Here is a 27329-nt window from a genome sequence, read left to right as displayed (position 1 = left end):
GGGCTCAAGTGATCCTTCTGCCTCAGCTTCCTGAGTAACTGTGATGACAGGTGCATATCACCATGCCTGGCTAATTTTTTTATAGAGATGGGGTTTTGCCACGTTGCCCAGGCTGGTCTTGAACTCCTGGGCTCAAGCGATCCACCCACCTCGGCCTCTCAAAGTGCTGGGGCTACAGGTGTGAGCCACTGTGCCTGGCCTGGACCTTCCATTTAAACCAGCTCACTTCCTCTGGATTGAGAAATGTAGGCCCTTCCGCATCCCCTTCCCAGCTAGGGAAGCTGGCAGAAACCCGTGTCCTAAACTGTCCCGTGGAAAAAGTCTACGAGGTGGTCATGGCCCTTCCCCAACTCCCAAAATCTGGAGGCGACATCAACCACTGTGAGTGTGGGGTTCAGAGCTGTCTGAACCAAGATATTGGTGAGGGCAGTTAGTGCAGAGATGCCTTCAGCTTCCCTAAAGGACAGGTGAAGCCACTGTCTTCCTCCTTTGGTAGTTGACAAGGGCCTGAAGGAATCCAAGTTCACGCATTCCAAGAGAGGAGAGAGAGCATGTATCTGAGAGGAAAGAGGGGCGAGAACCTCAGTTTGGTATGTGTGAAACTGGGGAACTTGAGGATCAGCCCCAGGATGGAGGCTCCCTGGAGTCCCAGCCATCAGTGCGGAGGTCTCTGAGCACTATTCCCAGAGGCTGACCTCCACAGATGAGTCTGAGATGGGGCGTGGCCAGAATCTGTTCCAACTCCAGGGGTCCGAGATATAGGAAGGTGTCCAGAGGCAGGCAGACCGGTCCGGCTGGTGGAATTGGAGGTTCCAGGACCCTGAGCCTTCTTGTCCATGGCCTGGCTTTGGCTGGCAGAGGGAGGCGTGGTCTCTGGAAAATGAACCAAGACAAGAAAGAGGAAGTGGGAGATTTTGTACAGGTTGAATTGGAGCTCTCTGGAGCCGCCCTGCTGTGTGTGTAGGTTTTAGTCCATTTGGTGATGTGAGAGCTATCAGATTGTGCTCAGCTGTGTCGGGGTCACCTTGGCCTGGCTTTTGCATAAACACATCTGTTGGAGGAGTATGGTCTGCTGGCTAGAGAAGTTGATTTTGAACCCTGGCCTTAGGCTAGACTCTGATCCCGGGTTTTCTAGAGTATAAAATTGAGACAAGAATAACAGCAGCTTTGCACAGTGACTGCCAGGGTCGAATGTGATGATGGAAGGGAAGGGGCTGTGGGAATTGTTTGGAATCAGATCCACTTTCCAATCTTTCATTAACTTGTTTCCTTCCCCTCCTCTAACTCCAAGTTAGGGACAATGACTGCTCTCTACTAAACCCAGTCCCTCTTGTTCTGGGACACAGAAATGGGCTCTGGTTCCCTTGTGGATGAGTGTGGCCTGTGCTGGAGTTCCAGGCTTTGATGGGACCACATCCAGGTGTGTCCCCTAAGCTCTTCCCCTTGCACTAGCTTGATGCAGGCAGAGCCACAAGATGGAAGGAGCCAGGGTCCCCATATCAGCACTTGTGGCTGTCAGGTGAAAACACCCAGTTTGAACTTTGTGTTGAGTGAGAAGTGAACTTTTATGGTGTCTGAGCCACTAGCCATTTTGGGTCTCTTTGTTGCAGCAGCTAGTATCATTTTATTATAGCTAATACTTAGTAATAATAAATAAATAAAATTCCAGTTACTAAGAAATTGGAATGCTTGTTTTAAAAAAAAGGTCAGGCCGGGTGCAGTGGCTCATGCTTGTAATCCCAGCACTTTGGGAGGCCATTTGAGGTGGATCACTTGAGGCTGATCATTTGAGGTCAGGAGTTTGAGACCAGCCTGGTCAACATGGTGAAATCCCATCTCTGCTAAAAATACAAAAATTAGCCAGGCGTGGTGGCAGGTGCCTGTAATCCCAGCCACTCAGAAGGCTGAGCAGGAGAATTGCTTGAACCTGGGAGGCAGAGATTGCAGTGATCAGAGATTGCGCCACTGCACTCCAGCCTGGGCAACAGAGTGAGACTTTGTTTCAAAAAAATAAAGTTCAGATTCCTAAACTGTCAGTCATTCCTTATGCATCTCATTCACTTCTTACATCCAAGGCTAAAGTGTCTACATGCAGATACTGTTTAATTTTAAAACAGAGATGATCTTTGGAAAATTGGATCACCTCAGAGATGGTCTGTTTCGACTTGAACTTTCCTCACTCCTAATTTGAGATGGTCTATGATCACTCCGCTTTGAAGCCCCAGGATATTTTCACTTGATCTTAGCCAAAAGGCCGAGAAGCAATAGCCCCAAGATACTTTCTTGGGAACTTTTTATGTGGACTTTTCTCACTCTATTATTCTAGATATTCCAGTGCTTCTCTTTTCAGAGAATATAAACTATAGCACACATTGCTTAAAGATGCAGATACATTCTGAGAAATGCATCATTAGGTGATTTTGTTGTGTGACCATCATAGAATGTACTTACCCAAACCTAGATGGCATGGCCTGTTATACACATAGGCTATATGGTTTAGCCTATTGCTCCTAGACTGTAAACCTGCACAACACTCACTGTACTGAATACTTTAGGCATTTGGAACATAATGGTAAATATTTGTGTATCTAAACATAGAAAAGGTAGAGTATATGAAAGATGACAAATGGTAAACCTGTCTAGGGCACTGACCATGAATGGAGCTTGCAGGACTGGAAGTTGCTCCAGGTGAGTCAGTGAGTGAGTGATGAGTGAATGTGAAAGCTTAGGACACCACTGTCACTGCTGCAGACTTTATAAACACTGTACACTTAGGTTACACTCAATTTACAAACATTTTTTCTAGACCAGGCACGGTGGCTCAGGCCTGTAATCCCAGCACTTTGGGAGGCCTGAGGCGGGTGGATCATGAGGTCAGAAGTTCAAAACCAGCCTGGCCAACATGGTGAAACCCTGTCTCTACTAAAAAATACAAAATATTAGCCAGGCATGGTGGTGGGCACCTGTAATCCCAGCTACTCAGGAGGCTGAGGCAGGAAAATCACTTGAGCCCTGGAGGTGGAGGCTGCGGTGAGCCAAGATCACACCACTGCACTCCAGCCTGGGTGACAGAGCAAGACTCCATCTCAAAATAAAAAAAAAATTTATTTCTTCAGTAATAAACCTTAGCTTATTGTAACTTTTCTATTTTATAAACTTTTAAATTTTAAAAAACATTTTGTCTCTTTTATAATAACAGTTGGCTTAAAACACAAATACAGTGACCATCTGTACAAAATATTTTTTCTTTGTATCCTTACTTGATAAGCTTTTCTGTTTTAAACTAAGAATTTTTTTTCTTTTATTTTAAAATTTTCTTGTTAAAAACTAATATACAACACACACATTAGCCTAGGTCCACAAAGGGTTGGGATCATCAATATCACTGTCTTCCACCTCCACATCTTGTCCCACTGGAAGGTCTTCAAGGGCAGTAACACACATGGAGCTGTCATCTCCTATGATAACAATGGCTTCTTCTGGAATGCCTCCTGAAGGACCTGCATGAGGCTGTTTTATAGTTAACTATTTGTTATGTAAGTAGAAGGAATCTACTCTAAAGTATAGTATAGTAAACACATAAGCCAGTAACACAATTATCATTATCAAGTATTCTGTACCGTATATAATTGTATGTGCTAGACTTTTTTGTTTGTTTGTTTGTTTTGAGATGCAGTCTTGCTCTGTTGCCCAGGCTGGAGTGCAGTGGTGCAATCTTAGCTCACTGCAAGCTCCGCCTCCCGGGTTCACGCCATTCTCCTGCCTCAGCCTCCCAAGCAGCTGGGACTACAGGCACCCGCCACCACGCCCGGCTAATTTTTTGCATTTTTAGTAGAGACGGGGTTTCACTGTGTCAGCCAGGGTGGTCTTGATCTCCTGACCTCGTGATCCGCCCGCCTCAGCCTCCCAAAGTGCTGGGATTACAGGCTTGAGCCACCGCGCCTGGCCTAGACTTTTATATAACTGGCAGCTTAGTAGGCTTGTTTACATCTACTCACAACAAAGACATGAGTAATGTGTTTTGCTACAATGTTGACAGTTACGTCACTTGGCAATAAGAATTTTTCAGCTCCATTATAATCTTGTGGGGCCGCTGTATATGTGTTCCATGGTTGATCCAAATGTTACTAAGGGGTGTATGACGGCACTACTACCAGCTGGTATTCATTGGCTCATTCTCTGTGCCAGGAATTCTGATAGGCACTTTACATGCATGATTTCATTTCATCTTCACCATCCCATGAGGCAGCTGCTATGATTGACCCCTATATTCACCTGCCCAACTTCATCAGCTAATAATTGTTAGTATTCTGATTTCAATCCCAGAACAGTCTGATTTCACACTGTTTCATAGGCTCTTTACACCTTTCCATGTGGCCTTGTAAAACATAATCATCATGACAAAGAGCTTACCTTGCTTTGTGAGTTGGAGCTGGGTGGCATTTTTGGAGCTGCTTTTAGGTGTGTCCCCTGAATCTCTGGCTGTGGCTTTGCCTTTCACAGATTTGTGGCTCTTCTCAACTTCACGGAGCTGCAGGAAATAATGAACTGTTGGTCCTGGCCCAGGAAATGGTTATTTGAGGCTCAGAGGTGCTGAGAGTGATTTTTTTTTTTTTTTTTTTTTTTTTTTTTTTTTTTTTTTTTTAAAGACAGAGTCTCACTCTGTTACCCAGGCTGGAGTGCAGCAGCATGAACTTGGCTCACTGCAACCTTTGCCTTCTGGGTTCAAGCGATTCTTCTGCCCGCGGTCTCTCAAGTAACTGGGGTTACAGGTGTGCGCCACCATACCTGGCTAAATTTTGCATTTTTAGTAGAAACGGGTTCACCATGTTGGCCGGGCTGGTCTTCAACTCCTGACTTCAGGTGATCCACCGGCCTCGGCCTCACAAAGTGCTGGGATTACAGGTGTGAGCCACCATGCCTGGCCTCTTTTCAGTTCTTGGTAACTACCTTAAACTGCCTGTTACTTGTCCTCACAACTGATTGGAGAGGGCAGCCTGAGGCTCTCAGATTCGCACAGCTATTGAAGGAACATGTGGCCATAGGACAGCAACCCTTCCAATCCTCTATTTCAGTGGTTTTTTGTACCTGGACAGGAGCCCAGCAAGATTAACAGAAGAAGGGGCTTGGCACGGTGGCTCATGCCTGTAATCCCAGCACTTTGGGAGGCTGAGGCAGGCGGATCACGAGGTCAAGATATGGAGACCATCCTGGCCGACATGTTGAAACCCCGTCTCTACTAAAAATACAAAAATTAGCTGAGTGTGGTGGTGCGTGCCTGTAGTCCCAGCTATTTGGGAGGCCAAGGCAGGAGAATCACTTGAACCTTGGAGGCGGAGGTTGCAATGAGCTGAGATCGTGCCACTGCACTCCAGCCTGGTGACAGAGCGAGACTCCATCTAAAAAACAAAAACAAACAAAACCAGAAGAAGGTGTGGATGGGGGGACCAGTAGCAAGCCAGATGAGATTCATTCCAGAAGAGGGACAGAGAAAGCAAGGACAGGGCTTAGGGAGGGTTAGGGTCTGAATTTAGGGGGTGTGTGTGTGTGTCAGGAGAGAGCAGTCAGAAGTAGGGTATCAGCTGGGATGCTGAGAGAGGCTTCCCACGTGTGAAGGAGACTCAGGAGATCTTTTAGGCTGAAGGGCACAAGAAATATGTTATTTTGACAACATCTCTGTATTTAAATATTCACTTGAATCTGTAGGAATTATTGTGGGCACTGGCTTTTTCTGTATGAGCGTTGGTTGAACTCACTGAATTTCTTCTGTTCTTTAGCAGCCCCTTGACATTTAAGTCATTATTGTCACAAATCACCAAATAGCCTCAGTAATATAAATGCATGCTGTTGAATCTCACAAGGCTACTTCCTATAATGCAGATACTGTGGGATTTGGTTTAGAAAAAAGCCATTTAGATAACACAGCTGGGCTCACACAGCAAATTAGCAAAACCAAAACGTGATTTCTTTTGCCCTCCAGGATGAAACTTCCAACAGACTCACCGCTTGGATTTTCTTCCTCAGCTGGGCATTAGCTCGGGAGAGGCTTTTGGAAACTGAGTTCAGGTAGTAAATGGCCAAGCTGCAAGAGAAAAGCATGCCTCCTATGGTCCTATGATCTTGGCAGATGACAGGAGCTGGGCACCTTTCTTGGAGAATCAAGGCAGGATTCCTGGAATAGTTACTGAGGCTTTGGGTGGAGGGTGGGTGTCCTACCATCTTCTTTTCTCAATGTGGAGAAGGTCCTGGATGCCCCTGCATCCTCTCTATTTCATTATGCATGGGCATGACTACATAGCTCTAGCTCTGAGAGTGCTCAGTAAAGGTTGGCTGGAGGAATCATCCCTCTTCTGGGAAATCTGAGGTGGTCAGAGGGTGGCAGGGTTTCCTGACTGCAGAAGAAGCTGGTCACATTTCCTGGGCACCTGCCCTGTGCCAAGCTCTGTGCCATGTGCACAGTCCACCCCCATCCCACCCCATCTCATTGACTTTGATGAAAATACCATGAAGCAGAGAGTAGACTTCTATGTTTAAAGACCTGGGTCCTGGGACTCAGTGAAGTTAAATAATTTGCCAAGGTCATCCCACCCATTAGTACTCTTTGCAGCCCACACTGGAAACCAATATTTTTCTACAGTTTTCAAGTCCTGAGAGGGGAGAGGTGGAGGTGTTAAGAGACCTATTCTAAGTTTGCCTAAGAAACACAATTGCAGACGCTCTGAAGGCCTCCTGCTCAGAGTGCCCTAGCATGTCTGGCCCTGACCTTATGGGTTTTAGAGTCCAGCGCCCATAGGCTTACTGGGTGTCTGGGTGTCCTTTGAGGCTGCAGCCCAGGCTTTCTTTTCACAGGACCTAAGTTCTGGGGTTATGACTACACAGGACACACAAAAGCCAGGGTGCCACCTGGAGTGGATGCTTTGCCAGCCTATTATCTGCTAGCTTTTAATGTCCATCCTTATTAGTAGCTTTTCTCCATGACTTTCAAGCTTCAGCTGCTCCAGCTTTGGTCTCCAGAACCTTCCCTCTCAGGGCTAGGCCATCCATAGCTGCCTCAGTAGAGCCTGTGAGCCCTCTCCAGCCAGAGAAGAGGAGTCCCATGGTCCTTGGGGCAGGGTGTAGGTCAGAGGCTGTCAAGTGAGCCTTCTGAAGCAAGGATTCAGAGAACTGTGGGCGAGGGGAGGAAAGAATAAAGGACAGGTGAAGAGACCAATTTCTGTTATGTAAGGCTGTTACTCTGGGCCAGGCCTTGCCATTCACCTAATTAGCCCATTTTTTAAAGGGAGGAACCAGAGGTCAGAGAGGTGACTTGTCTGGCTCAAGATCACATGCCCAGCAAATGGTGGATAAAATGCTCATGGGTGGCTGTGTACCTCCCAAGGTTGTTTCCAAGTTTAGCATTTCTCCTTGGTGCCTTCAGGGTCAGGTTTGGTGTCTGGGTTTCAGAATTTCTCCAGGAGGGCACAGGGCAATCGAAGTGGTCACTATCATGTCATCCCTGTCATGTCAGCAGCAGAGGAAATTGGAAATCAAGGATATAAAACAACATACAAGTGTTTGCTGTTGGCAATGACAGTATTCAGGGCACAGAGCAGAGCTTCAAGAATGGGTGTTACATGAATAGATGAACAAATGAAAGGATTCTACATTCACTCCGGCCCCCTTAGGGCCCTGGAATCTCTGTGAGTCTATGTTCATTTCCAGTAAGCTACCAGAGAGGGTGCTGAAGGAGAGGCACCATTGCAGAGTGTGGAGCTCCAGTTCCCCTCGAGGCTGGCAGCCCTTGAGCAACAGCCAGGAAACTGACCACAGGGTTGGGGGAGTCTGGTTGCATCAGACTATCCTGGAGCTGAAGAGAGCCCTGATGGGGAGCAGCCATTTCTTGAAATACTTTTTGGGAATTTCAAACCATAAACAGACAGAGACAAGGAGATATTTCTAAGGAACAACAAAGATGATAGTCAAAGAGGGAAGGTTTTAACAAAGTCTTTAAGCCTACCCAAGGCTAAAGTTCAATTGGATGTCAGCAAAATTGGCAAAGATCTTTGAAAATCCTCTCTTCCTTAAAAGCAGTGAGAATGCCAGCAAAAATAGTCAGAATCAAATTTTTTCAGAACTCAAAATTAACCAAACATTTGCAGCAAATCTAGGGAGTGTCTTTTCTTTTCTTTTCTTTTCTTTTTTTTAAGGCAGAGTCTCACACTGTCCCCAGGATGGAGTGCAGTGGCGCAATCTTGGCTCACTACAACCTCCGCCTCCCGGGTTCAAGCAATTCTCCTGCCTCAGCCTCCCAAGTAGCTGGGATTACAGGCGCTAACCACCACACACAGCTAATTTTTTGTATTTTTAGTAGGGATGGGGTTTCACCATGTTGACCAGGCTGATCTGAAACTCCTGACCTTGTGATTTGCCTGCCTTGGCCTCACAAAGTGTTGGGATTATAGGTATGAGCCACTGCGCCCGACCTGGGAGTGCCTTTTCAAGGAAAACAGCTAAATCTCAGAACAGTGAGTTTTGCAGCATGTAAGTTGCCTTGTATCCCCTCTCCTACCCAGTTCTGTAGTAGGTTTGAAAACCAACAGCCCAAAATTTTGGTGAAAATCAGTAACCTGGCAGTCACTGGAGGAGGTAGAATGGATTTGGAGCACCTTAAAAATTCTCATACCCAGAGAACTGTCATTATTTGATTTATCCAGTGGTTGATACTACTCACAAGGCTATCTTTATTTAACCTGGCTCAGAGCCCAATCAGTGTGAACAACCTTTTCTCTGAGATTGGCAAAAGCAATCAGAGGCAATTGTTGAACATCATGGCTGTGTGAAGTGTTGCATGACAGCTGGGGCAAACAATAGGCTAACCAAAAAGCTTAAAAGGAGAACTGGGGAATCAGATGTCCAATGGGGGCTTTAAAACACTTTGAAATATTCCTGGGAATCTAGAGAACTGTGTGCATGATGTGTAAGGCTCTGTGCCTGTCCAGGGCTGTTTATATGTCCAAGAAAGACTTGAGAAGGCCCTAAGCTCTCACCTCTGGTAACCTTGAGTCTCTGAACAAGCAATCAGTGAGAGCTAAGGTAGAGTTGTAAACTGCCTGGTTGAATGTTGAAGACATACCCCAGTACATACACAGAGCCTCTTGGGAAATACTGGGAGTCTTACTGGTTCCAGACATGTAAGAAAATCTCTGTCCAGTCAGTAGGTGACTACTAAGCTAACAGAGCACAGACTTTAGTGGCCACACACAACAAAGAAAACAGACTTTACATAATTAGTTCAGAAAAGCTACTAAACAAGAATAACAGCAACAATTGTAACAACAAACAGCAACAACAACAAGCGCGTGGAAAGGAGGAGAACCTGATTTCCATGGCTGCCATATAATATTATTTAAGATATCCAGTTTTCAACAAAAACTAGTAAGACATGGCTGGGTGCGGTGGCTTACGCCTGTAATCCCAGAACTTTGGGAGGCTGAGGTGGGCGAATCACGAAGTCAGCAGTTCAAGAACAGCCTGGCCAACATGGTGAAACCCTGTCTCTACTAAAAATACAAAAAATTAGCTTGACATAGTGGCAGGTGCCTGTAATCCCAGCTACTCGGGAGGCTGGGGCAGGAGAATCGCTTGAGCCCAGGAGGCGGAGGTTGCAGTGAGCCAAGATCTTGCCACTGTACTCCAGCCTGGGCAACAGAGCGAGACTCTGTCTCAAAAAACAAACAAACAACACTAGTAAGACATACAAAGAAAAAAGAAAGTCTGGCCCATACACAGGGGGAAAAGTAGTCAATAGAAACCATTCCTGAGGAAACATCAATGCTGTATTTAAGAGACAAAGACTTTAAATCAGTTGTGTTAAATACGATCAAAGAATATGACCAAAGAATTATAGAAAACCATTTCTAAAGAACTGAAAGTATCAAAATGATGTCTCACCAAATAAAGAATTTTAGCAAAAATAAATAAATAACCAAATAGAAATTCTGGAGTTGAAATCTACAATAACTGAAATAATACATTTCCTGGAGGTTCCCAACATATCTGAGTTGACAGAAGAAAAAACCAGCCTGGGCCGGGCGCGGTGGCTCAAGCCTGTAATCCCAGCACTTTGGGAGGCCGAGACAGGCGGATCATGAGGTCAGGAGATCGAGACCATCCTGGCTAATACGGTGAAACCCCGTCTCTACTAAAAAATACAAAAAACTAGCCGGGCGACGAGGTGGGCGCCTGTAGTCCCAGCTACTTGGGAGGCTGAGACAGGAGAATGGCGTGAAGCCGGGAGGCGGAGCTTGCAGTGAGCTGAGAGCCGGCCACTGCACTCCAGCCTGGGCGGCAGAGCAAGACTCCGTCTCAAAAAAAAAAAAAACCAGCCTGGCCAACATAGTGAAACCCATCTGTACTAAAAATACAAATATTAGCCAGGTGTGATGGTGCACGCGTGTAATCCCAGCTACTCGAGAGGCTGAGGCAGGAGAATTGCTGGAACCTGAGAGGTGGAGGCTGCAGTGAGTCGAGATTGCGCCACTGCACTCTAGCCTGGGTGACAGAGTGAGATACTGTCTCGGAAAAAAAAAAAAAAATCAACGAACTTCAAAATAGATCAATTGAGATTATCCAGTCTGAGGAACAGAAAGAAAAAAGAATGAGGTAAAATAACAGAGCCTATGGGACGACATCAAATGTATCAACACATGCCTAATGGGAATCTGAGGAGGAGAGGAAAGACAGGGTCAGAAAGAATATTTGAATAAATAATGACTTTTTAATCAGATTTCATCCCCAAATATGATGAAAAAAATATTAATTTACACAGGAAACTCAACAAATTCCATTCAGGATAAACTCAAAGAGATCTATTCCTAGACATATCATAGCAAATTGGAAAAAAAAAGCCATAGTCAAAGAGAGAATCCTGAAAGAGAGAAACAAATAATCATATACAAGAAAGCCTCAGAAAGATTAACAGTCCATTGTTTTTCCATATAAACCATGGAGGCCAAATGGCAGTGGGATGACTTATTTGAAAGAGAAAGACTATCAACCAAAAATTCTAAATCCAGCAAAACTGTTCTTCAAGAATGAAGGAGAAATTAAGTCATTCCCAGATAAAAACTAAGAGAAGTAATCACTAGCAGACCTACTCTGTAAGAAATGCTAGAGGGAGCTCTTTAGGTGAAAACGAAAGGACACTAGACAGTAACTTGAATCTACATGAAGAAATAAGAGCGCTCGTAAAGGTAACTACATGGGTTAATATAAAAGCTAATATCAATATAGTCTTTGTAACTCTTTTTTCTCCTGTCATATTTAGTTGGCATGAAATGTATAAAGATGTAATTTGTATGGCAGAAACAACCTGAAGGAGAGAGGAGGAAATGAAGTTGTATAGGAACAAGGTTTTTGTATACTACTATAATTAAGTTGGTATTAATCCAAAGTAGTTTGTTATAAGATATTAATTGCAATCTCCAGGGCAATCACTAAGAAAATAACTAAAACAAAAAACAGTAAAAGAAATGACAAGGGAACTAAAATTATATACTAAAATCTTTAACCCAGAAGAAGGCAGTAATGGAGGAATAAAATAACAAAAATACATAAGACATATAGAAAACAGCAGACATAAATGCTAACTTATTGGTAATTAAATGTAAATGAATCAAACACTCCATATAAAAAGCACAGATTGACAGAATGGATAAACACTATGCTTCAGCTATATGCTGTTCCAAAGAAGCACACTATATTTTATTTCATTTATTTATTTAGAGAGACGGTCTCACTGTCACCCAGGCTGGAATGCAGTGGCACAAACATGGTTCACTGCAGCCTCAACCTTTTCAGTTCGAGCAATCCTCCACCTTGGTCACCTCCCAAGTAGCTGGAACTACAGGCACGTGCCACCACACTCAGTTAATTTTTAAAGTTTTTGTAGAGATGGGTCTTGCCATGTTGCCCAGCCTGGTATCAAACTCCTGGGCTCAAGCAATCTTCCTGCCTCCCAAAGTGCTGATATTACAGGCATGAGCCACCACACCCAGCCTAAAAAGGCACACTTCAGATTTTAAGGTAAAATAGATTGAAAGTAAAAGGTTGGGAAACATATTAAGGCAAAAATAGAGACAAATGAGATTGTTTTTTAATTGTGAAAGGGTCATTTCATCAAGAAGATGTAACAAGTAAAAACATATATGCACCTAACAACACAGCCTTAAAACATATGAAGGAAAAACAGAATTTAAGGGAGAGATAATGGACAATCCAATAATAATAGTTGGAAATTCAATGCTTTACCTTTGGTAATAGAAACAATTAGAAGGTCAACCAGAAAATAGTAGACTTGAACAACTCTAAAAGTTCTATCCAATGCCATCAACTCCTTTTCCTGAGCCTTGAATTTATCAAGGCTCAAGTTCAATATTTATTGTCTTCTATAATCCTAATCCCTTCTTCGTCTAAATATTTTTTGGACTTATTATTTGTCATAGTTTTAAAGTCTTACTGATTAGATGTTTTAAATTCAGTCTCAAAGCATATTTGAAAGTGGTACCTTATTGTCTGCATTGGGGTCAGCAAACTTTTTCTGCAGACGGCCAGGCAATAAATATTTTAGTCTTTCTAGACAATACATTCCTTATCATAACAAGTAAATTTTGTCTTTTTTTGTGAAAAACAGTCATAGATAATAAATAAATGAATGAGCATGAATGTGTTCCAATAAAACTTTATTTAACAAAATCAAATGTGGTCTGGATTTAGCTTGTGGACTATAGTTTGATGACCCCTGGTCTACACCAAAGGAAAAAGATTCTGGCATAGATAGCCATTATACAGGCTGTTTACCACATAAAAGGCACTTGACTAAGGGGGTGACGGCTGAAATCTATCCATATTCTGTTTGTCAAATGTGCCCCTTGGCATGGGCCTACCTCTGTCTGAAGGAGTGGGCACCTTTAAAAAATTTGCACAAGGTACTATATGGGCTAGTGGTGGCCCTAAATTCACCACCGCCTTTTGATGTCACGTTTTTTTTTAAAACTTCTGTAAGAAATCAATAATCAGGAAAGTTACTCCACTTTCCTACTTTCTTGATTTCTTTTACCTATGTTACAATGACTTACATTCCCTGGTTGTTTTCTTCCTTATTTCATGAATACACTTATCTCAGCCCTCCAAAATAGCAGCACTGTGCTTAACTGAGAACATTAAAAGCACTCCCCACCCTGTAAATGCAGGAAAACTACAAAAATATATTTTATCACCAAATATGAATTAGCTTGTTTTTCCCATGGAAGCTACTAATTAATCCTACAGAGAAAAAAAGAGATCTAAGAATTAAATAAAATATAACATTTTCATTGTTTACAAATGAGAAAATGACCTGGAAGATTCAAGAACTTTGGATGAGTAAATATTATAAACAATACACTCGTAGGGTGACTGTATTAGTCTGTTTTCATACTGCTTTAAAGAACTACCCAAGACTGGGTAATTTATAAAGGAAAGAGATTTAATTGACTCACAGTTCAGCATGGCTGGGGAGGCCTCAGGAATCTTACAGGTGGAAGGTGAAGGGGAAGCAAGGCACCTTCTTCACAAAGTGGCGGGAAGGAGAAGCGCTGAGCAAAGTGGAAGAGCCCCTTATAAAACCATCAGATCTTGTGAGAACTCACCATCACGAGAACAGCATGGGGGAAACTACCTCCATGAACCAATTACCTCCACCTAGTCCCTCCCTTTAAGTGTGGGGACCGTGGGGATTACAATTCAAGATGAAATGTGGATGGGGATACAAAGTCTAGATACATCAGTGACTGAATACAAAATTTATATATAGAAAATAAATGACATTTACATAGAAAAACAAAAACTAGTGAGAAAGTGTGATGAAAGAGCTATCCTAATTTAGTATAAAACATAAAACATGAAATGCAGAGGAATATAAGAAATGTGCATGAAATTTATGAAGAAAACTTAAAAATATTATTGAGGGACATAAATGAACAAATGCTAAGGAATATGGTATTCTTGGATTGGAAAACTTAACATAGGCATGCCAATTATTTCTGAAAAAAAAAATTTTTTTTTTTTTTGAGACAGTCTTGCTCTCTTGCCCAGGCTGGAGTGCAGTGGCGTGGTCTTAGCTCACTACAGCCTCTGCCTCCTGAGTTCAAGTGATTCTCCTGCCTCAGCCTCTCAAGTAGCTGGGATTACAGGCACACACCACCACAGCTGGCTGATTTTTGTAGTTTTAGTAGAGACGGGATTTCACCATGCTGGCCAGGCTTGTCTCGAACTCCTGACCTCAGGTGATCTGCCTGCCTTGGCCTCCCAAAGTGCTGGGATTACAGGTGTGAGCCACCATGCCTGGTCTTCTTTCTAACAAAATGATCACAGATTATTTTGTTGTTGTTTTGGTACTAGGCAACCTCACCCTGTGGAAATCAAATAAAGAGAGCAAAGACTTCTTTTTCTGGTCTTGACTGAGGGACTTGTATTGGTCCAGCTCTGCAGAGAAAAACAACTAAATGCTGAGCAAAATTTACAAAACTGTAGTTTCAGACATGGGAGAGTGACAAAACAGGCAGACTAAAGGGGCTGGAAGCTTGAGAGAAGGGAAGCATATGAGGTGATCTCTACATTCCTCCAGGGTTTCTCCCTGAGAGTATTTTCCAATTTGCGACCCAGAAGCACAGTCCAAGCAGAAAGTGGAAATCCTACAATGTGGAGAAGACACAGGTCAGAGTTAATTACTGCCAGAGTCTTTGGGGCTTGAGGGACAGAATCCCAGAGAAGAACAAATTGCTGATAAATAAGCCAAACTCTGCGTACATATTGCCCTCAAATGATTGACCAATTCTTCAGTTGCTTCAGGAAGCCCAGAAGAAAATGACACCAGGGAGGCTGAAGAGCAGAGCAGAGATTTCAGTGGCTGTAGCAGTACTACTGGAGAAAGAGAATAAGCAAAGACTGCAGAATTGGGAAAAGAGAATGGGTTTCAAGCCCTGCCAAGGTGGAGGGTGTTGGAGGTGGAAAGAATGAGGGTCGTGATCAACTCAGTATACCACTGGAGGCTATATGAGTAAACAGCAAACTGTTCTCATGAATGCAGGATGTTGGCAAGCTGACAACTATGTCGGCGCCCAGAAGGAATGCTGAGGGCAGTCACACCCCAGGCGCAGTGTTTCTTGTGAGTAGGCACATCTGAGGCCTGTTAGCAATGATGTGAACCCGTGATCAGTCAAGCAGCTGACCAATCATTACCTCCTCCTCCCTGCTCTTTCTACCTAATAAATATGAAGGGCTGTAGAAGCTCAGGGCTGCCTTTTCTCACTAGAAGCAAGGAGTTCCCTGACCCCTTCTTTAAAACAAATCCTTTTTTCTTTGTCTTCATTTCTGTGTTTGTCCTCCTTCGTTCAGTCCTGTAGTAACTGTCACAGGAGGGAATTGGTAAACACTGTGGGCTTTCAGTTGGAAACTGAAATAAATCAGCCCTGAGAAAGCCCAAAGCTAGCAATGGCAAACTATTTTCCAAAGATGGCCACAATACTATGACTCCCATCTTACATGTGCTTCTAGAATCTTGCCATTGCATCAAGAGATGAGTCTGTATTTCTTTCTCTTGAACCTGGGTATCCCTTTGTGATTGCTCCAGTAGAGTATGGCAGGAGTAAGTAAAGATGCCATGTATATCCACTGCATTCTCTTGGGATGCTTGCTCTTGAAACTCAGCCACCATGCTATGAGGAAGCCCAAGCAACTTGTGGGAAGGAAGTGAGGCGTCTAGTCCATAGCCCTTGTTGAATTTCCAGCTGATGGCTGGTGCCAGCTGGCCAGTCATGTGAGTGACCATCTTGAAAGTGGACTCTCCAGCCTCCAGCTGAGCTGACCCAGATGATGTTGAGTAGAGAGGAAAGGAATGATTCCTGCTGAATCCTACCCAAATTGCAGATTCATTAATAAAATACTAGTTTTCAATTTTGGGGGTTGTTTCTTATGTAATAATAGATAGCTAACACATCAAGCCTTGACAGGATTAAGTGATCTAGTATTTCATTTGCCTTTCTGGGAAAAAACCCATCCCTTTGGGGAAAGATGACATTATTCATAGCCTCTGTAATTTTTCATCCACGTGTCTGAAATCTGGTAAAAATTACATGCCATGCTAAAAGTAGAGCTGATGATAAACAAGAGGAAAACAAATGACAACAAAAATACACCCAGGTGGTTCAGATACTGGAATATCAGACTGGGATTTTTTTTTTTTTTTTTTTTTTTTTTTGAGACGGAGTCTCGCTCTGTCGCCCAGGCTGGAGTGCAGTGGCCGGATCTCAGCTCACTGCAAGCTCCGCCTCCCGGGTTTACGCCATTCTCCTGCCTCCGCCTCCCGAGTAGCTGGGACTACAGGCGCCCGCCACCTCGCCCGGCTAGTTTTTTGTATTTTTTTTTTAGTAGAGACGAGGTTTCACCGTGTTAGCCAGGATGGTCTCGATCTGCTGACCTCGTGATCCGCCCGTCTCGGCCTCCCAAAGTGCTGGGATTACAGGCTTGAGCCACCGCGCCCGGCCCAGACTGGGAGTACAGACAAATGAGTACAGACAAACATGTACACTATCACGAGATTAAACAGATGTGAATATTTTGCAATATTTACTTCAGGTTTATCTTTCTTAATAGAAATAAAACATTACAGATGCACTTCAAGCCCCACCCAATCCTCCTTTCTTCCTCCCTCCCCAAAGGTAACTATTATTCAGACTATATTTGTTTCCCTGCATATTTTATACTTTTTAATCATATGTGTGTATTTTAAAATAATTTTAATCACAATTATTTTAAAATAATTATAATCACTATGTTCAAGAAAATAGAAAGTTGGAGAACTTCACCAGAGAGTTGGAATTTATAAATAACAGTCAAAAGGAAATACAACCACTTTGGAGAGCAATTCTGTAAGATCTAAAAAGATTGAAGAAACACATGCTGATGACCCAAAATTCTGCTTCTCGATGTCCACCTTAGAGAAACTCTCAGAATCATGCAAGGAAATATATACAAAATGTTGGCTGCAGTGCAGTTTGCAATAGCTGAAAACTGGAAACAGGCTAACTATCCCTAAGCAGAGGAATGAATAAACTGTGGCTTATTCATGCAGTGGAACATAGAAGAGCCTTCAAACGTGTGCTCATGTATCCACATGGATAAATCCCCCAACATAATGTTGATTGAGGAAAAGCACGTAATGTGAGTCATTCATGAAAAGGTTTAAAACTCTGGAAACAGTAGTATACACACATATGATTAAAAAGTATAAAATATGCAGGGAAACAAATATAGTCTGAATAATAGTTACCTTTGGGGAGGGAGGAAGAAAGGAGGATTGGGTGGGGCTTGAAGTGCGTGCATCTGTAATGTTTTATTTCTATTAAGAAAGATAAACCTGAAGTAAATATTGCAAAATATTCACATCTGTTTAATCTTGTGATAGTGTACATGTTTGTCTGTACTCATTTGTATGCTGGAAATATTTCATAATTTTTAAAAAAAGCATGCCAAAATATGTTTTTTTAAATAAAGAAAAATGCTAACATTTTTACTAGCACGTTTTTTGATGGCAGCAATTCCAATCCAAGACTCTGGCTTCCTGCTTTTCTTCCCTAGTTCCTTCCTTGAGCATTTACTGTTTGTGTGCTATGCTCTAGGCATTAGGCTGGCGCTGGGGATACAGAGATTTTCAAACTTGTTCTCTAACTGTTGTTAAGGGGGACGGTGATGAAGGAACCAGCTTGTTCCAGTATATAAGATGCTCAATGGAGTAGTGCTGTGGGCCCAGCCAGGATCAGGCCAAATCACCGTCCAGCTTCCTGAGAGGCTCAGAGCCCACAGGTCTTTGATATTTCTAGTGAGCATTTTAGTGGGAGTTGTTGCAGATAATGTCAGGGCTCACCCAAATTTTCAGTATGCTCTGAAAGACTTGCACTTGCTGGTGCCCTCATCTCTGTTACCAGAAGCTTCCCTTCCATCTTGGACCCCTCACTCACACCCCTTGAAGCCATTTTACCCATGAATGACGCTGGGAGCTGGTCTACAAATGCCCCGGATCCTTTGCCCTTAGCGGGGGATAAGTCTGAGGCACACTGCCTCCCAGAATCCTCACAGTGATAACCATGCACTTTCCTTTCCCTTCCTTGTCTCAAGTCCTCACCCCCTCCCCAATAAAATACTTGCACTTGAATCTTCATCATGGAGTCTGCTTCTGGGGAGTACAGACTAAGAAGGCAAGATGAAAAGGACCTGCCAAGGAAGTCTCAAATTCAAGGAGAGGTTTCCGTGGGGTGGAGCCATGGGTCCTGGCTAACTTACAACATCAGCAGGATGGCTGGGATGATCAGGCCTGGATTGGCGAGGAAAGCAAAGATCTTGCCCAGGAAGGTTGGGAAATCATTTTCAATGGTCTCTTGGAGGACATCATACATTCTGTTTTTCCCACTGGAAAAAGGAGAGGACACATTATAACATGCTGCCAAGTGCCTGTGGCACTCACAACTGTATCCATGCCCCCTCAACCAGGTCCAGGACTGCTGCTTGCCACTGCTTTCCTGGAAGAACCAGAGCTCTGCTCCAAACGAACTGCAAGTAAAAAATTCCCCTTGAGGGGCTGCCATTCTGGCTAGGGTGACAGCTGGGTGGGCACATGGCTCACCAGCTTTCTATCCTAAGTAACTTACAACCTCTCAGTCTTCACTGGTCTTTTGTGTCTGACACCTTCCTCAGCCAGAAAAAAATGGTTTATTTTCTCATATATTCTAACTGGAGAAATTGCTTGTGTTTTAGCTACCACACCAACATGGAGCTTCCTTTGGGCCTGGAAACAGTTCTGCAGAAGCTGATGTGCTGGACAACCTGAGTGTCTCTCAGAAATACCTAGAACTAACCTACAGATTTTAAGTCTAGGAGATATTGGATCACCTAGGACAGGCTTCTGGACAGTTCGCAACTGTAATTTTTATTTTCTTCAAATACCTAAGAACCATTATGCAGATTTACTTCTACAAATGCTGGCTGAGAGCCTCCTGGATGCTACTGGCTCTTGGTTGGTAATTTTGGTGCCAAGAGGTGGAATATGGAGTTTGAAATTCCTGGTTTAAATCCTTCCTCCCCCATTTATCACTTGTGAGACACGTGGACAATTATTCTCTCTCTCTCTCTCTGTTTTTTTTTTTTTTTTTTTTGAGATGGAGTCTCACTCTGTCACCCAGGCTGGAGTGCAGTGGCGCAATTTCAGCTCACTGCAACCTCCACCCGCGGGTTCAAACAATTCTGCCTCAGCCTCTCGAGTAACTGGGATTACAGGTGAGCGCCACCACGTCCACCTAGTTTTTTGAACTTTTAGTAGAGATGGTGTTTCACCATGTTGGCCAGGCTGGCCTCGAACTTCTGACCTCAAATGATCTGCCCTCGGCCTCCCAAAATGCTGGGATTACAGGAGTGAACCACTGTGCCTGGTCTGACAATTATTCTCTTTTTGCTTGTATTCATATCATGCCCTGGTTCTCCCCACGAAAGCTGTGCTGTCTGATGTGGCTATTAAAAATAAAAATTAACATGAAGTAAAATTTAAAATTCAGTTTCTTAGTTACACATTTCAAGTGCTCAGTAGTCATATGATTAGTAGCTGCTCTGTTAGAAATGCAGATATGTAATGTTTTCATTATAGTACGTTCTATTGGATGTCCAATATCTGCAGAAGTTCAATACCTTTGGGCAAGATATTGAAAACTTCTCTGCCCCAGTTTCCTCATCTGTATAGTGTAATACAGTAATACTGTAGTATAATATGGTATTTTAAGTATAATAATTGTATTTATCTCAGAAGATTGTTTAGAGGATATAGATGAGAATTGATACAAAACATTGAGTATGGTGCTGTTAAGTTATAAGTGCCCTTTGACATTTTGCAGCTAAACATTTTCTGTGTAAAGTATAGATGAGGAGTTGACCAACAATAGCTCCTGGACAAATTCAGCTTGTTACCTGTTTTCTTTTTTCTTTCTCTTTCTTTTCCTTCCCTTCCACTTCCCCTTCCCCTTCCTTCCCTTCCCTTTCTTTCTTTTTTCTCTCTTTCTTTCTTTCTCTCTTTTCTCTCTTTCTTTCTTACAGAGTCTCTCTCTGTTGCCCAGGCTGGAGTGCAGTGGTGCAATCTCGGCTCACTGCAACCTCTGCCTCCGGGTTTCAAGCAATTCTCCTGTCTCAGCCACCGGAGTTTACACACAATGCCTGATGGATTGCAGGCAGGCACCACTACACCTGGCTAATTTTTGTATTTTTAGTAGAGATGGGGTTTCACCATGTTGGCCAGGCTGGTCTCGAACTCTTGACCTCAGGTGATCCACCTGCTTCGGCCTCTCAAAATGCTGGGATTACAGGTGTGAGCCACTGCACCTGATCTGTCACCTGTTTTCATATGGTCTATGAACTAAGAATCATTTTTACATTTTTAAGTGGTTGAAAACAAATCAAAACAGGAATACTATTTTGTGACATGTAAAAATGGATGTATAAAATTAAAATTTTAGTGTCTGTAAATAAAGTTGTATTGGAACACAGCTGTGCTCATTCATTTTTTGTGCTATAATGAAAGGGAAGAGCAGTTGTGTCAGAGACCATTTATGGCCATCTCATTGCTTACAGTAGTTGCCCACCACACCACAAATTGCAATGAGGCAGTTATAGCATGATGGCACTTCAAGTGCCAGGCACATGACTGTATCACAATGTTTAATTTATTATTATTATTATTTTTATTTCCAGTGCATACCCATCATGTAAAAATGAGAAAAGTTTACATGTTAGGCTTTTATGTGACAGTTGAGTGTAGATTATTTTGTCATTGAATTAGATGGTGTATCAGATTCCAGTGCCTGCTGTTTGTCACACGGGTGACTTAAATTTAATAACTTACAGTTCTGGAGGCCAGAAGTCTGAAAGGGTTTCACTGGGTTGAAACCAACCTGGGGCAGGCATAGGATAACAGTTATAAACATTCCAATACCAAAAAGTAGAACATGGAAGAAAGAAAGAATCAGCAATCTCAAGCAATTTTGAAATCCAGTCAGCCAAGTTCCATTAGGGTTTATTTATTTATGTATTTTTTGAGACAGAATTTTGCTCTGTTGCCCAGTCTGGAGTACAGTGTCGTGATTTTGGCTCACCACAACCTCTGCCTCCAGGGTTCAAGTGATTCTCCTGTCTCAGCCTCACAAGTAGCTGGAATTATAGGCACCTGCCACCATGCCTGGCTAATTTTTGTATTTTTAGTAGAGATGGGGTTTCTTCATGTTCAAAACCAACAGCATAGAATCTTTAAATCTTTGCCTGCTTCTATGGTCACATCACCTTCTGTTTTTCTGCAGTCAAATCTCCCTCTCCCTCTTTTTTTTTTTTTTTTTTTTTGTTGTTGTTGTTGACATGGAGTCTTGCCCTGTTGCCCAGTCTGGAGTATAGTGGCATCATCTCAGCTCACTGCAACCTCCAACTCCCGGGTTCAAGCGATTCTCCTGCCTCATCCTCCCTAGTAGCTGGGATTACAGGCATGCACCACCACACCTGACTAATTTTTTGTATCTTTAGTAGAGGTGGGGTTTCACTGTGTTGGCCAGGCTGGTCTTGAACTCCTGACTTTGTGATCTGCCTGCCTCGGCCTCCCAAAGTGCTGGGATTACAGGCATGAGCCATGGCGCCCAGCCTCCCTCCTTCTTATAAGAACACTTGTGACTTAGGGCCCACCTGACTAATCCATGATGATATCCCCATCTCAAGATTCTAGAAACTAGAAAACGAGTTTTACTCTCAAAATAAAATGGTGGGACAGGCGTAGGATAAAAGTTGTAAACACTCCATTACCAAAAGGGAGCAAATGGAGGAAGAAAGGAATCACCAGTTCCAAGCAATTTTGAAATCCAATCAGCCAAGCTCTATTAAGTTTTAAAGTCCTGAAAATAATCCTCTGGGCTCCAGACTCTGCCCTGCTGTGCCACAGCTTTGCCCTCTGGGTTCACAGTTCTGCTCATGGAAGAATCCTTCTTCTTGAAGGATAGCACATGTTTCAGCTGAGTAAATTTTATCAGCCTGTTTCTTGCCACAGAATTCTGGGAGGCCAGTGGTCTGCCTTTATTTTGTCTTCCTTCTGCTTCTTTCAGTCCAAGTTGGCAGTGTTTCTGCTGATATAATATTCTTAAAACCTTGTGAGTTTTCATGTATGTCATGAGAATTTACTCTGTTAAACAAGAGAGGCCCACATGATCTTTTCTGGATAATCCTATTTCTTTTTTTCTTTTTTTTTTTTTGAGACAGAGTCTTGCTCTGTCGCCCAGGCTGGAGTGCAGTGGCGTGATCTCAGCTCACTGCAGGCTCCACCTCTCGGGTTCACTCCATTCTCCTGCCTCAGCCTCCCGAGTAGCTGGGACTACAGGTGCCTGCCACCGTGCCTGGCTAATTTTTTGTATTTTAGTAGAGACGGAGTTTCAACGTGTTAGCCAGGATGGTCTTGATCTCCTGACCTCGTGATCCACCCGCCTCAGCCTCCCAAAGTGCTGGGATTACAGGCTTGAGCCACCATGCCCAGCCAGATAATCCTATTTATATTCCTGACTTCTGATGTGATGGTTGAGGGAATCCATTAGTCACATGATTAGTCAGAATTTTCTGTGTGAATGATATTCAGATCTTTTGATCCTTCAGAAACACTAGTAAAAGGTTGTCCAGATTCACTCTTGGCTTTCTTTTACAGCACATTCTCATGACAGTGAATCTAGTTTTAGCATATTTTGCAATCTAGATAAGGCTGAGAATTTCCAGAATCACCAAATCCTGATACTTCCTTGTTTATCAGTTACTTACTCAATGTACCTCTTTCCTTGCACATTTTCTATAAGCAGCATGAAGAAACCAGGCTGTACCTTCAATACTTTGCTTGGGAATCTCTTCAGCTACATACCCAAGTTCTCTTCTCTTCTCTTCTCTTCTCTTCTCTTCTCTTTTCTCTTTTGAAGCAGAGCCTTGCTATGTTGCCCAGGCTGGAGTGCAGTGGTGCAATCATGGCTTATTGTAACTTCCAGCTCCTGGGCTCAAGCAATCCTCCCACCTCAGCCTCCCAAGTCACTGGGACTACAGACACGTACCACCATACGTGGCTAGCCAAATTCTTTCTTATAAGTTCAGCTTTCCATACAACTGTAGGAGATGGTTCTTATCATAGTATAGTTGTCCTTCCTGACCTCCTACCCAGTGACAGATGGGAAACTGAGAAAAGGGGTGCTGGCATTTGCACCCAGGGCCCAGCCCTCCAAACCTTGCTTAGGAAGAAGCCAACAGAGGCTTCTTCCATGCAGTTTTCCCTTCAGCCTGGCATCTCAGGCCGCCTGCAGTTCAGCACATTCCTTCTGTTCTAGACTGATCCCCTCCTTCTGTGTGAACCCTGTTTTCCAGATCACACCCTGCTGGAACACTCCTGCTAACATCCCTGGGGTCCAACTATCACAGGCCTTTATCTAGGTAAGTCCCTTATGAACTGAGAAGGACCATATCAGCATTTCTCAAAGTGTGTTTGTGGGGACATGAGTGACTTTATTTTACATGCTAATCTGCCTTGTAACTTCTAACTAACCCCGAGTCTAGGAGTGCCTCCCACATGTCTAGCAGATGTATAACTCTTTATGTAGGAACCCTTGTTCACTGTAAGTTTCCTCCAAAACAACCCTTGGTGCTGCTGCAGAAATCATAAGCTGTGATGTTCAGAGCCACCTACGCATTCCTTCCAGAGCACACATACTTTCCCCAAGATATAAGCCCTGGGCCTGGGAGATTGAGGTGTGGAGATCTACTTGTCTTGCGGCTGCTTGCGACCATGCTTCTGTCTGTAAGTTACCCCTAATAAATCACTCAAAGCTGACAAACTGCATTTGTCTCCTTCCTCCTTTGGATTCTAGGCTCTTTGGGCATTTAGGGGCTGTTTTGCATATACAACCCTTTTACGGAACTGTGTTTCTCCTCATTGGTAGGCAGGGTTGGGACTAGAGTGAGGCAGGAAAGGCCCTGAGTGCACAATTTAAGGAAGTAATGCCTTCAGGGTTGCTCATGTGCAGTGTAGGGCATCATTCACCTGCCTCACCCTATTTCCAGCCCTGGATGAGTGATCCATGCAGAAAGGGTTCTGTGGTCAGTAAGGATGGAGACACTAGCTTACAGATGTTACCTCATTGCATCATTCTTCAGAGCCTTTAACAAAGGAGCGTGCATCAAGCATTTCTAAGTGAGATAATGGCAGACAGAAGGGGCAGTATGTCCCAAACTGCTTTAACTACAGAACCTCTCTTTATGGAGTCAGCAGAGGGCTTTGTTTTCAGAAGGTCATTCATTTGGAAAGAGAACAGTAGATACACATTATTTCTTGATCTACCTCCTTACATAACTATTTGTCCTTGTATAAAATATCCAGTCTCCTAACTAGCTTGACTTATATCTTGAACCCTCAGGCCAATGCTCTAAAAGCAGAGAGCTCAGTTGAAGTTGGTCAAGAGTCCACTGCAGCTGCTTCACATTTAAATGGCACGTGTAAGTGTATGGTAATTCATCCTCAGAATATCTACTGTTACTTATCCTGTGGTAAAGTAATCCCAGGTAGTAAGTTATCCATGTGTTAAAAGGGTAGAACTGTGCTGTCGAATATGGTAGCCATTAGCCATGTGTGGTTGTTTTAATTGAAATTAAAATAAGAATGAAATCTTGTTATGCAGCAACATGGATGGAACAGGAAGTAATTATGTTAAGTGAAATAAGCCAGGCCGGGCGCGATGGCTCAAGCCTGTAATCCCAGCACTTTGGGAGGCTGAGGCGGGTGGATCACGAGGTCAGGAGATCAAGACCATCCTGGCTAACATGGTAAAACCCCGTCTCTACTAAAATACAAAAAACTAGCCAGGCGTGGTGGCGGGCGCCTGTAGTCCCAGCTACTCCGAGGCTGAGGCGGGAGAATGGCGTGAACCTGGGGGGCGGAGCTTGCAGTGAGCTGAGATCGCGCCACTGCACTCCAGCCTGGGTGACACAGAGAGACTCCGTCTCAAAAAAACAAAACAAAAAAAAAAAAAAAAAAAAAAGAAATAAACCAGGCACAGAAAGACAAATATTGCATGTTCTTACTCACATGTGGGAGCTAAAAATGTGGATCTCATGGAGGTAGAGAGTAGAATGAGGTGACCAGAGGCTGGGAAGGATAGAGAGGAGCAGAGATGAAGTACGGTTGGTTAACTGGTACAAATATACAGTTAGAGAGAGGGAAGAAGTCCCAGTGTTCCATAGCACAGCAGGAGATGACAGTTTACAATAATTTATTGTATAATTTCAAAGTTCCCAACACAAAGAAAAGATAAATATTTAGGCCAGGCACTGTGGCTCATGCCTGTAATCCTAGCACTTTGGGAGGCCGAGGCAAGTGGATTGTTTGAGGCCAGGAGTTTGAGACCAGTCTGGGCCACATGGTGAAACCCCGTCTCTACCAAAAATACAAAAATTAGTTGGGCATCATGGTGTGTGCCTGTAGTCCCAGCTACTTGGGAGGCCGAGGCACAAGAATCACTTGAACCTGAGAGGCGGAGGTTGCGGTAAGCTGAGATCGCACCACTGCACTCCAGCCTGGGGCGACAGAGCGAGACTCGGTTAAAAAAAAATTTTAAAAAAGATAATGTTTGATGTGACGGATATCTCAGTTACCCTGATTTGATCATTATACATTGTATACATGTATCCAAATATCACATGTACCCCAAAATATGTACAACTATCAATTAAAAATTAATAAATTAGAAAAATAAATACATGAGAAATTCATTTTCTCAGTTCCTTATTTCAATCATTCAACAGCCACAGGTGGCTGGTGGCTACTGTAATGAACAGCACAGGCCGGGCGTGGTGGCTCTCGCCTGTAATCCCAGCACTTTGGGAGGCCGAGGCAGGTAGATCACGAGGTCAGGAGATCGAGACCATTCTGGTTAAGACGGTGAAACCCCATCTCTACTAAAAATACAAAAAAATTAGCCAGGCATGGTGGCGGGCGCCTGTAGTCCCAGCTACTCGGGAGCCTGAGGCAGGAGAATGCCGTGAACCTGGGAGGCGGGGCTTGCAGTGAGCTAAGATCGCACCACTGCACTCCAGCCTGGGTGACAGAGTGAGACTCCGTCTCAAAAAAAAAGGAAATGAATAGCACAGACACAGAACAGAACATTTCCATCCTGGTAGAAAACGCTGTTGCATAACATCGATGATTCACTCAGAGCTCCATGGCCTTTTACAAGCTGGCATGAAACCAGAACTGGAATTCTGGGCCAAGGCCCTCTGAGCAGACTGCCTCGGGAGGAGAGGTGCTCCTGGGCAACTGAGACTCTGCACCTGAACGGCCCGCAGTCAAAGGAGGGTGGGAGGGACATGATGGTGTAGGCCACTGGCAGGAGGCTGAGGAAGAGCACCAGCAGCAGGAGGCCCATGTAGAAATTGTTGGATCGGGAGGCTTTGAACACGCGTTCATGGGGTACGTTGCTGCTCATCACTGCCCAGCACTGGAAGTACATGGAGGTCAGCAGGCGCAGCACGTTAATGCCCACCAGGCCTGGAGCATAGAAGGAGCCCATCCTGGAAGGGCAGAAACCGAACACCTGGTTGGCCGGACAGCAGGGAAGGCAAGGGAAAGGTGATAGAAGGAAATGCGATGGATGGGTTAGGGGCATGAGGCTGAGCTGCTTTCCTGGCAAGTCCCCAGGTAAGGGGCCTCCCATTTAACCAGAATATTGATCATCAAGCCAGAATCATGTAGCCCTCAGGAGAGGGAGGCACTCCGAGCATTCCTGGCTTAAGTTCTGGCCAGGATTTTACCATTGCCTCGCCCCCAGGCATCTAGCAAATTATACTGTCTCCTGCCTGTTTCTCCTTGGTTTCCATAAAACAGCATTGCTTCTCAGAAGAGTATTTGAAGTCCTTCAATTAAGAGAATTGGACAGTGGCTTAGAGCAAGCCCTTGGCACCTTGAAAGTCTTTACCTAAAGTTATGTACCTCCTCCAACTCGCTTTTCAGAGGAGGGAGTTCCATAGTTCATTTACCTTCCACCTTCTCTTCCTTCTTCTCTCCCTCTCTCCTTCTTTGTTTTCCTTTCCTCGTCTCTTCTTTACTCCTTCCTTTTCCCTTTCCTTTGTCTTCTTTCCTTCCTCCCTTTTTCTTCCCTCTTCTCCTTCCTCCTGCCTTCCTTTTCCTTTTCTCCCCTACCCCCCCCCCCCCCCCCCGCCCCCCC

The 27329-nt window shown here is 43.9% G+C and overlaps 1 protein-coding gene across 1 annotated transcript in view; it reads right to left on the bottom strand.

Annotated features, from left to right (window-relative positions):
* Nucleotides 1-655: 655 nt before the first annotated feature.
* Nucleotides 656-27329, bottom strand: part of TMC2 (transmembrane channel like 2) — a 124656-nt gene continuing 97982 nt past the window's right edge. The window contains 5 exon segments of the mRNA XM_017872526.1: nucleotides 656-873; nucleotides 4414-4531; nucleotides 6004-6082; nucleotides 18358-18483; nucleotides 26437-26676. Of these exon segments, the coding sequence (XP_017728015.1) occupies nucleotides 656-873; nucleotides 4414-4531; nucleotides 6004-6082; nucleotides 18358-18483; nucleotides 26437-26676 (781 nt within the window).

This window comes from Rhinopithecus bieti, unplaced genomic scaffold (assembly GCF_001698545.2).
Source record: "Rhinopithecus bieti isolate Rb0 unplaced genomic scaffold, ASM169854v2 scaffold_7580, whole genome shotgun sequence".
Classification (NCBI taxonomy): Eukaryota; Metazoa; Chordata; class Mammalia; order Primates; family Cercopithecidae; genus Rhinopithecus; species Rhinopithecus bieti.
This window is presented reverse-complemented; position numbering and strand designations above follow the sequence as displayed.